At 41.2% G+C, this 12,416-nt stretch overlaps 1 protein-coding gene across 2 annotated transcripts in view; it reads right to left on the minus strand.

The window, feature by feature from the left end:
• The window catches only part of HIVEP1 (HIVEP zinc finger 1), a 282,913-nt gene that overhangs the window by 68,152 nt on the left and 202,345 nt on the right, over positions 1-12,416 (minus strand). For both annotated transcript variants that reach the window (XM_075314753.1, XM_075314752.1), the window contains exon 3: positions 5,965-6,018. In XM_075314753.1, the coding sequence (XP_075170868.1) occupies positions 5,965-6,018 (54 nt within the window). The remainder of the gene's footprint in view (positions 1-5,964; positions 6,019-12,416) is intronic.

Here is a 12,416-nt window from a genome sequence, read left to right on the forward strand (position 1 = left end):
TTTTCCAACAACCTATATATCATTCTGTTCAGCTTCTTTTTCTAGAAAATGCAATCCACAGATCAGACTGCATGTACAGCGTGATAGATTCCTTCTAAGAAATAGACATCAAAGATGGTGATACTCCAAACTGCGATCTGCTCCATTATTCTACAAAATACAGCTAGAAATCGGGTGGTGCACAGAACGTCTCTTCAGTCATGACTGCTCCGTAACCTGCCTGAAAAAGCACTTAATAAACGTTAAAAGAATGGATTTATGCACTGCAATGTTTAAATGACTTGCCGTGGAGAGTTCAGTTTTGTGAGCATCTTTTAATATCTTAAAGGGGTTATCCCACGAACAAAGTTAATTTTAATAAATAGATCTTGGAATAAAGATAATTTCTAAATTGTATAATTATTTATTATTATCATAGCGCCATTTATTCCATGGCGCCTTACATGTGAAAGGGGCAAACAGTAGTGACAAGTACAATAATCATAAACAATACAAGGCACAGACTGGTACAGGAGGAGAGAGGACCCTGCCCGCGAGGGCTCACAGTCTACAGGGGATGCCTGAGGGTACAGTGGTGAGGATACAGTAGATGAGGGTAGAGGGGGTCATGCAATGCTATAGCAAACTGAGAGTTACTGCAGGTTGTAGGCTTGTTATGTGTTAAAAAAAACATGCTGCTGTGCTGAGATAACCTTATATGTGTATCCCCTGCTATGTACTGTGTAATGGCCGTGTCTGACCATACAGGAACATGGTCTGATCACACCACATCTCCTGGGCTGAGATAATCTTATATATGTGCCCCTGCTATGTACTGTGTAATGGCTGTGTCTGACCGTACAGGAACATGGTCTGATCATACCACAACTCCCAGGTTGGGGAGGATGTAAAAAAAAAAAAGTATAAAGACATGGGATTACAGCTGATTCTTGCTTTGAGGTAAAACATTGTTTAAAACAGGCAGGGAAATGCCTACGTCACAGAAAGTATAATGTTTTGTTGTAATGTCTATATACTTTTTTTTTTACTCCCTCCCCAGTCCAGGGGATATGGTATGATCAGACCATGTTCCTGTACGGTCAGACACTGCCATTACACAGTACATAGCAGGGGCACATATATAAGATACTCAGCACAGGAACATTATTTTAACACATCCAGTTGTGGAAATTATTATTCCAAGATTTATTAATTAAAAGCAATTTTGTTCATGGGAAAATCCCTTTAACATTTGTAAAGATAAGAAGTGGTTAAAAACAAAAAAAGCAAATGGCGTCCTGTGTATACTTTGGCTGAGGATCCACTACCCTGTCGAGGTTAATAAAGAGCTGCTCACTTCATGTGAGCCATATAGTCTCACCTATTCCACTCAAGGTGGAAGGAAGGCAGTTTCCATTGCCTCTACCATCCGGTGGCTGGATTCCTGGACAAAGACTTGAAGGCCTGTAGTACTATGTTATGGAAATAACACTGAGGGCGCAGCTGGATACTTGGATCAGATAATGGCGTTGCAAAGCAAGTGGAAGATTCTCTGAAGAGTTTCAGTACTCCAAATAGAAGAAAATATTTGGCTGTTTCTTCAATAAATCTGCCATTTGCTTTGCAACGCCGTTAGCTAATCCAAGTATCCTGCAGCACCTTCACTGTGACTTCTACATAAAAAAAACAAAAAACAAAACACCGTAAGTACACTACTGTAAAAAGCAACAAGCCAGAGAACAAAAACGGTTCTTCTGGAAGAACACCAATGGCGGTTTCCTGCAGCGTCTTCTACGTGCAAAACGTGGGGTGCATGCAGGCATCTGACAGATGTAGTGCGCATAGGTTCCTTCTCTAGATAGCTGGTGCAACCATTTGACTGACAAAATGCCATTACACAATAATGATATTTAATGATATTTTTTTTTACTGAAAATCATATATTGAAAGGCGGCGCACGTTTATTTGGGCCTATGTGTCACCAATAATCTTTGCTTCGGTTGTATTGAACAGCATTGCTGACAATACTGTATAACAACTGAACGAAAGGAAATGTGTACCATGCAAAATCAAATCCTGTGCTATAGAACCTATCCCCCTCCAGAGACAAATATGTTTTGCTGCAAATTCACCATTGAGAGAAGCTCAGAAAAGACAGATAAAAGCTTCTAATGGTCTATCAGAATGAGATTGCTGACAGATTTTCCGTTAACTCATTCTGCAGCAAGCAATAGACAGGGCTACAGATAGGCTGTACAAGGTGCAACATGTTTGTTACAACCAAATGACAAAAATTATTTTTTTAGCCAAAAATATATGCAAAAGGTGGACAACACTTTGAACAGCAGCATTGGAGACATTTACAATAGAGGAATAAAGCAAATAAGAGAATAAAGGACTTAACGTGCAATCATTTTGTGTAACCATAGGAAGTCAGAATCACAACCAGTTATAATGCATAGAAAATCATTTTTATTACAAAAATTGTAAAAACAAGGTTGGATTGTCAGAATCATACAAAAAAGTAGTATGTCCTGCTGCGATATGGCAGAGTGAACTGCGTCTGCGCGCGCCGACAGAGCTGCACAGGCAGATTTAAAAATGCGACAAGGATGATGACGGAGGGCGTCATCCCGTCAATCAAGAAAGGAGGATGGCGATCAGCGGCAGGAGGGGGGGAAAGGAGCAGAAAATGAGCCCGCCAATCTGGCCAACCAAGGTAATTAGCATACCTAAAGCCTGCTTTACATGTTACGATTTCGTATGTGATCGTAACCGCCCCCATCGTATGTGCGGTACGTTCAATTTGTTGAATGTGCCGCACAAACGATTAACCCCCGTCACACGTACTCATCCGTCCATACGACCTCGATGTGGGTAGCGAACGTCCACTTCCTGGAGTGGGAGGGACGTTCGGCGTCACATCGACGTCACGCGGCAGCCAGCTAATAGAAGCGGAGGGGCGGCGATGAGCGGGACGTAAACATCCCGCCCACCTCCTTCCTTCCGCATTGCCGGCAGGAGCCGCGGATGGAGGTAAGCTGTCGTTCAATGTTCCCGGGGTGTCACACACTGCGATCTGTGCTGCCTCGGGAACATTATACAACCGCACGTTCAATCTTTGAGAAATGAACGACGTGCACGCGATGAACGGATTTTCGTTCAATCGCAATTGCACGGAGGTTTTAAACGCTACAATCATACTTACGATGCCAGATGTGCGTCACTTACGACGTGACCCCGCCGACACATCGTAAGATTTATTGTAGCATCTAAAGCGCCCTTAAGGGCCAAGTTTTATAAAGTTATTTTTGGGGTCTGGAAGGGGAGTCAGGGCCAAGGTGCACCTTCATAGAATGCAGCCCAGAAGCTGCAGAAGGGAAATTTAGTTTAGTTTAACAGGGAAAAATCTGGTGACGGGTTCCCATTAAATATATGACTGTTATAAGTGGCTATCTATTTGTGCTGGCATTTTCTTTTAGCCATTTTCTGTTTTTAGAATTGATCTTTGGCTGGGACACCTTTGGCTTTCTCTCGCCAATGTTAAAAAGCAGCAAGTAGGCAAGAAAGTTGCAAATTTAAGCATGAAAATGTTTGCAAATTTGTATGTGGCAAAGCGATCAACAATATCCTGCACTATGATCTGAGTGAAGAACATTAGAATTGGGTCATTCCGTGTCAAGTGGACCAGTTTTAAAAATCGTCCCCACTCGACGTTCTCCGATTTTGCTGAAAATTTATAAGGATGTACATGTATGTTTGAAAAGAGGTTCTGTAAATTTTTAGGGCCAGATCTCAAATACATTGGGCACTGTTGACCTTTCACTGGAGGCCCCCCCCAAGCCTGCGGCTTCAGCTAAGAGGATTTTGCAAACTTTGGCACATAGCCATTAGAGTTCTATACTGGCTATGATGCTGAAATTTGGCATACTAGCTCAACTTTTGCTGCTAAACGCGATAAAATTATTACCGACTATGACAAAACAATATTTTGGCCGCAATTTTGTGTCAAAGTAGCTTGCAAAACGCCTCGCATAAAATTTATGCCAAACTTTGCCCATATATAACTCAAGACCAAAAACCAATAGGAACTGGTGCTTTACCCTGTACAACAAACATCTTCATGACTTTGCATTGCTGCAATATCACGGTCAAAGCATATGTATTTGTGGAAATATTCACACCCACATATGATGAAAAACTTAAAAAAAAACGAATTTAACCTATTTTTAGGTCAAATTTCCCAAAAAGGGTACCCCTAAAATATATTAATTCTGTTATCATTTGAAAGAGCACATTTTTCTCTACAAGGATCATTGGGGTTTTTTTTGGAGTCTCTCCATTTAAGAAAAGAAAAATGCCACTGAACATGGTGTTATTTATTAATACGCAATGAATGGTAACTGCACTATTCAAACCCTTGCGTTGGTCCATGGTGGTTATACCACAACCAATTCCCTAAGAATTGGTATTATAATCCTATTAAGAATTGTAATAATGCTGTCTTTCAAGAATTGGCAGCCCCATCGCCTAGGAGCCATGGCCGATAGCCGTGCAAGGCAAGTCGCGGGTGGTCTCTTTATCGCAGGTTCCGAAGCCTGAGGGTGGGTGTCTTTGCCTAGGATCCCAAGCCTAATATTGGGTATCTTTTGTTGGTTCCCAAGCCATAATGTTCAGTCTAAGTAAGTGGTCTGGAATTGTTGCTGAATTTGCAACATAATGGGTTCAGAGAAGCTGTATTGTCGGCCCATTGCTGTTGCAGCTGGTGCTGGAATTATTGCAATGATCGACTGCTCGGGAATCCAGCATGTATCATTTCTCACAGGCCAGTGAAAGAAGCTAGCTGCTCCATGAGGATGCAGAAAATGTATTAATGCATCATGGTCGTCGACTGAAATTTCAGAAATATTTCCAATCCACCAGTTCCTATCGTAAATGCAGGCAATGTATTGCCCTGGCTGGAGGTTTGCAATTGGCACAAAAGGCATTTCTGATCTGACAGATCCATCTACATGGGCAATGACAGATGAAGGGTCATTTCACACCCTTGAAATGCGAATCTTTTTGCATCAATTTCATTCTCTATCACTAAAAAATAAATAATATATGCATTAAAATGTAACAATAGTCAATAGGTTTATAGGTTTTTGATTATAATAGACATTGCTAGCAACAATACAACTCTGTAACATGTGATAAGAATCTGAAAATCAAACACAAAATCAATGCATTACGTGCATACATAACACCATGTTCAGTGGCATTTTTCTTTTCTTAAATGGAGAGACTCCAAAAAACCCCCCAATGATCCTTGTAGAGAAAAATGTGCTCTTTCAAATGATAACAGAATTAATATATTTTAGGGGTACCCTTTTTGGGAAATTTGACCTAAAATAGGTAAAATTCGGTTTTTTTAAGTTTTTCATCATATGTGGGTGTGAATATTTCCACAAATACATATGCTTTGACCGTGATATTGCAGAAATGCAAAGTCATGAAGATGTTTGTTGTACAGGGTAAAGCACCAGTTCCTATTGGTTTTTGGTCTTGAGTTATATATGGGCAAAGTTTGGCATAAATTTTATGCGAGGCGTTTTGCAAGCTACTTTGACACAAAATTGCGGCCAAAATATTTTGTCATAGCTGGTAATAATTTTATCGCGTTTAGCAGCAAAAGTTGAGCTAGTATGCCAAATTTCAGCATCATAGCCAGTATAGAACTCTAATGGCTATGTGCCAAAGTTTGCAAAATCCTCTTAGCTGAAGCCGCAGCCTTGGGGGGGGGGGCCTCCAGTGAAAGGTCAACAGTGCCCAATATATTTGAGATCTGGCCCTAAAAATTTACAGAACCTCTTTTCAAACATACATGTACATCCTTATAAATTTTCAGCAAAATCGGAGAACGTCGAGTGGGGACCACTGGTCCACTTGACACGGAATGACCCTTTTACAAAGTAAGGTATACAAACTTCAGAGAGGTGTTACCTTTTTTGGGTTCCTCAGGATTGTTCAGCTTCTTTTGGGCTTCTTCTATTTTATCTAAAATAAATCCAAAACAGCTCATGTTACAGAATTCCCAGGTACAGAGCACAGACGGACATAAAAACAATACAAATATTAACATCTGCCACAAACTAGGAAGAAAGCCACAATCTTCTATAACCATGGAGTTCAACAATCTATAATCCTCAGCTATGTCACTTATTGTAATAGCAATATATTTCTACCAGAACCAAACCAGAAAAGAGAACAGGCTCTGTTCTATTTACTTTTACTAAGTAGTTACTAAAATGAAGCGATTCCATTTCCTACATTAGTTTTACCAGTGGGAAGACCACACTGACACAATGCTGTGACTATTAATTTCTAGCTCAGTAAATGCTCTGTCACAAAGGTAAAGTGGACGACACATTTCATCATTATTGCATTATCCGAAATAGGAGGCCGACTTTAACAAGTATTTTAGTGGCCAGTAGGTGGCAGTCACGTGAATATACTGTAATATTACTCCTAGGTCTCTGTGTTTATCCTGAAGCTGGCTCAATAGGAACAAAGCAAATAAAAAGAAAACATGTGTAATATGGTTAAATATAATATCAGGAAATAATTTACTAGTGAGTAAAACAGTTATTCAATCCAGCCAAGCGAATTAAATGCAAAATATTCTTTATTGTGACTTCATTAAAATAGAAGCAAGGGCATAGACACCTGACGCGTTTTGTGTGACTGATAATGGCAGATAAAGTACAAACATGACAAAACTACTAATATAAAAACATATAAAGCCCACTAATTAGAGGACATCACACACTGACAGGACTAAGTGTTCACAAAAGGTAGCGGATGACAGTTTGTACTGACGAGATACAACTTCTCAATAGCTGTAATTACCAATTGTAGTGCACTATAGGTTTATATTGACACGCAGTGTTCACAAGAGATGGATTCTCTCAGTTTATACTGATAATTATGACTTTTGCAGAGAAAATGTATTAACACATTTAAGACTTAATCACACTATATTTTTTGTTGTTGTTGTTACATGGTTGTCTATGCATGGTCACAACATCACAGTCTACAGTTAAAAGGGTATTCCCATTTCCAAGATCCTATCCTAATATGTAGTAGGTGTAATAAAAATAATAATATTAGCAAATACCTCTTATTAGAAATGTATAGTTCTCCTGAATCACTATGTTGGTTACCTCATATTCAGGGCATTGCAGGACCTTAGGTATCCATGGTTACGATGACGCATATAGGCACAATTAGTTAGTTGCTCGTGGTAATAAACATGGCTATCTCAGGTCCTGCAATGCCCTGCACATGAGGTAAGACACATGGCTGTATCAGGAGAACTATACTACATTTCTAATTGGACAGAATGGCTAATATTATTGCTATTATGTCTTCTACATATTGGGATATGATCTTGGAGATGGGAACTGCCCTATAATACTTTTCACGTGCTGTCAATGTGATGTCATTAATTTGAAGGCTTTATGTGTTTTTATACCATTAGTTTTGCCATTATTAATCTTTATCTATGATTGAGAGTGCATCCAGATGACCGTATAAATCAGGCTGAGATTGGACCGCAATGTGACTGCGTCTCCCAACTCAAGTGTAACAGTTCATAGAGATGTATGAAGCCGTCACAAGTCCGAGCATTACGGCCTTTCTCTGAACGAATTATATGGTCGTCTGAATGTTCCGAGAGTCAGCCAGACTCCAAAACGCGTCAGTATTTTTCTATGCCCAGGTTACTAATTTAATGAGTAATTAAGTAAGATCCGGCACTCAAACTCAAACACTCAAACACTTAATTGTTTATGGAGTTGGACCCTATCTGAGCACCAACAAGGTTTATAAGGCATGCTGTATTTGTAACCAGAACTAAATTTAATGAGGTCACAAATAATTTTTTTGCTTTTAATTCACTTTGCTATATTGATTACTTCAAACAAAGCTGCTTGTTTCCTCACAAGCGTGATCCGTGCACAGTGGAGCGGACTGAGCAGGAACCATATACTGGATGGGGTGAGCTGTGTCCACAAACTTCCTATATTACTGAATCATTTTCTAATGTAAGGCCCTGTGCGTACACTGCGTTTTTACCTGCGTTTTTACCCGCGGTTTTGCTGCGGAAATTTCTTGAGAAATGTTTGAAATCTTTCTGCAGACATTTCCCAGCAAAACCTATGGGGAAAAAAATATCTGTGCGCACTCTGCGTTTTTTTCTCAAGAAAATTCTTTGAGCAGAATTTCTTGAGAAAATTTCTTGAGAAAATGTGCATGTCACTTCTTTTCCGCAGGTAGCTGCAGTATTTCACTCCATTCACTGTAATGTAATCGCAAAATACCGGGGGTATACCGCAGGTAGCAAATGATGTGCGGTATACCCCCGGTATAGCCGCGATTTACCTGCGGTAATGTTCATCGCTGCCTGTGGTTTTGAAGGAAGTGATGTCATGAAAGGAAGAAGAAGCGGAGCAGAGTAAACACACACGTCACACTCCCTGGACGCTGCACAGAAGCACTTCAGTGTGACCTCTGGCGGGTGCCCGTGCAGTCTGTGTCCCGCTCGGGCCCCGCGGCTGCCTGCCCTGCAGTGTCAGTGTCTGCCCGCAGCGTCAGCAGCTTGTCACGCTGCAGTGCGTGCAGCCGCGGGGATGCCGAGTGCTGCTGTCAGGAGGATAGATGAGATCATTACCTGCTGTGACGATCTCCTGCACTGCTGATGTAACCGCCGTCACTGCCGTCTATGCCCGTCTCGCGGGCAGCCCGAGACTGTCACTAGCGGTGACGTCACGGGCTCTCGCGATACTGAGAACGTGGCGGGCATAGAAGTCAGTGACAGCGCTGACGTCAGCAGTGCAGGAGATCATCACAGAAGGTAATGATCTCATCTAACCTCTGACAGCAGCGCTTGGCATCCCATGCAGTGACCTGGGCTATTGATGTTAGCTCAGGTCACTGCATTGCTCTCCCAGCCAATGGGGAACATTCTGTTCTTCATTGACTGGGACAGTGACTATGGTATGGATCGGCATGTGACCACCTTATTGGATTACGCCGGACCCGGATTTGATTGCTCTTTTCAATAAATTGGTGAAAGATGGAATGTTTTGGGGAGTGTTTTTTTCAAATAAAACTTTTTTTGTTGTCTATTTTTTATTTCTTACTGACTGGGTCGGTGATGTCAGGTATCTGATAGACGCGTGACATCACTAACCCCAGGGCTTGATGCCAGGTGACATTACACATCTGGCATCAACCCCATATATTACCCCGTTTGCCACCGCACCAGGGCAACTGGATGAGTTGGGGCGAAGCGCCAGGATTGGCACATCTAATGGATACGCCACTTCTGGGGCGGCTGCGGCCTGCTATTTTTAGGCTGGGGAGTGTCCAATAACAGTGGACCTCCCTAGTCTGAGAATACCAGACCACAGCTGTTTGCTTTACCTTGGCTGGTGATCCAATTTGGGGGGGGACCCCACATTTTTTGTTTTAAATTATTTATTTAATGTAAAATAACAGTGTGGGGTGCTCTCAGTTTTGGATTACCAGCCAAGGTAAAGCTACAAGCTGTGGTCTGCAGGCTGCAGCCATCTGCTTTACCCGAGCTGGCTACAAAAGATGGGGGGACCCCACGTTGTTTTTTTTTTATTTATTTTTTGGCTAAATACAAGGCTAGGCACCCTTTAGTGCCACATGAAAGTCACTAAAGGGTGCCAGCTTAGAATATGCAGGGAGGTGGGACATTATATAGGTCTTTCTCATCTATCTATCTATCTATCTATTCATCTATCCATCTTTCCCTCTATCCATTATCTGTCTGTCTGTCTGTCTATCGATTATCTATCTATTATCTATAATATTTATTGCAGTTATAGCATAAAAAAACGCAGAGACCAACCTGCGGAAAAAACGCGGCAAAAACGCATGCGTTTTTCCCGCGGTTTTGGTGAGTTTTTTTACCGCAGGTGCGGTAATCTTCAACTCCCAGAAGTTTATCAAGAAATTTTATTGAGAAAAATCACTTTTCTAGTGCACACATAGCCTAACATTGACTTTGAGCGCACACATCCACCAGTTTGATAAGCTGTTTGTCACATGGTCCCAGAAAATGGGTAGTTTCATGCTATGGCGTGACAGAATATTGGTGCTTGCACAGTGACATGTATTGGACAAGGAAGAGAATGCTGGGATTTGTAGTGTTTACCTCAATACAGCCTCTAAATGGGATTCCTATATTTTGGGCTGCTGGGCAATGTCTTGTGTTTAGGTTTCAGTAATTTCTATCTTTATCTTTTTGCGTTAAAAATGCTTTTTCTATTGCAAATACAAATAATCTCATTTTACAAAAAAGACAAATCTCACACCTCCTGATATTCCATGTTATATTAAGGCTGTTGTCATTTCATCTCAGCTGACTACACAGAGAAAAGTTGTCAGATTAACCTGAGAATTGCTGGGTTCATGTCAGGATTCAGTGAGATCATGCATATGTACAAAAATATTAAACTGCAGAAAGTCAATCACACCTCACAGAAACCCATCTGGCTTTAGCACTGAGCAAAACAAAAACTTTCAGATTTGGCAAAAGCAAAATGTCCTTAGGTGACTGCCAGCCTGTCTATCCGCTGCTGTGAAGTTTACTTGCTGTCTCAGTTAATGTTCTAATGCGCAGAGATAAAAATACATCTTCCATACAAGACATAAACTCTGTTATGAGTCAGTGCTAAGAATATCTAAAAATACAGTGGAAAGGTTTTTTTATAAGTACGTGCAATAGAAAAAATACTGTATTTCAAAGGTATCTAGAAAAAAATGCATTTTCACTTAATTAAGAGACACATACAGTATATAATGCTTAAACTAAATTGTGCCCCTTCTGTCAAGATGGTAAAATTGTATTAGTTTGTTTTTTTACTAAAATTCTGGACATCAAAATGCCCAAATCCCCTATTTATGTGGCAATTTTAAGGGGGAAACATTGGTGGGGTCCTTCTGCTTCCACAAAAGCAATGGGGGCAACATTACAAGCTTATGCACAAATTGAGCAAATTTAAATAAGTTATCCCTTTTCAAAAAGCCCAAATCTCCGGGCGCAGTTTATTAAAAACAAAAATAAAACTGCACTTTACTCACCCTCCCCATCTGATATTGGTTGCAGTGTTGACAAGTCCACAGCGCGGCAGCCATGTAGATGCCATGTAACCGTGTAGATGCCATGTAGCCGTGTAGATGCCATGTAACCGTGTAGATGCCATGTAACCGTGTATATGTCATGTAGCCGTGTATATGTCATGTAGCCGTGTATATGTCATGTAACCGTCTATATGTCATGTAGCCTTGTAGATGCCATGTAACCGTGTATATGTCATGTAGCCGTGTATATGTCATGTAGCCGTGTATATGTCATGTAACCGTCTATATGTCATGTAGCCTTGTAGATGCCATGTAACCGTGTATATGTCATGTAGCCGTGTAGATGCCATGTAACCGTGTATATGTCATGTAGCCGTGTAGATGCCATGTAACCGTGTATATGTCATGTACCCGTGTAGATGCCATGTAACCGTGTATATGTCATGTAGCTGTATAGATGCCATGTAGCCCTGCTCAGAACGGCCGAGTGCAGTGATTGGCCGCCTTGCATTGATGTGATGAACCTACAGCCAATATCGGACAGCAGGAGCAATGTTGGAGACTGTGGTGGACCCAGGGAGGGGGAGTAAAGAGTGGTTTGAAGATTATTACGAGCTTTTGCATTCCGTCCCTCTACGTCAATACTTTGTAGGACCACTTTTCACGCAATTAGTGCTATAAATCACTTGGAGTACTGTATTTTTTGGATTATAAGACGCACCCTTATTTTAGAGGAGGAAAAAATTGAAAAAAAATGAAAGTAAAAAAAAATGTGGTCATGACACACTGTTATGGGTGGGTTGGTCTGCTGCTGACACTGTTACGGAGGTAATAGCCCCAAATTCTGCACGCATATCCCCCATTCTGGGTCCCTTCCAGGTATCTATGGCCCCCATCGTGGAATATGTATGTTCGCATTTATATATATATATATATATATATATATATATATATATATGATCCAACCCCATCCAGGTGTACAGTAATGCCTTTATACACTATATTATTTATTGCCTTACTTTTACAGATGTGATGCTCACCTAGCTTTCAGTATGGTCCTGCCTCTGCAATGGAAACAAAGTCTCCCATAGCTGAACAAGGACCTGCAGTGCTGTAATGAAGAGGCGGGGCACTGTGCTGTTCTGGCCCCGCCTCTTCATTACAGCACTGCAGGTCCTTGTCAGTTACGGGAGACTTTGTTGTTAGTGCAGAGGCAGGAGTAAAGCAATGTGAGCACTCAGCACAGAGACTGCGGCTGTGCTGTGATGGTATGCCGTGCT

Source organism: Anomaloglossus baeobatrachus, chromosome 6, assembly GCF_048569485.1.
Source record: "Anomaloglossus baeobatrachus isolate aAnoBae1 chromosome 6, aAnoBae1.hap1, whole genome shotgun sequence".
Lineage (NCBI taxonomy): Eukaryota > Metazoa > Chordata > Amphibia > Anura > Aromobatidae > Anomaloglossus > Anomaloglossus baeobatrachus.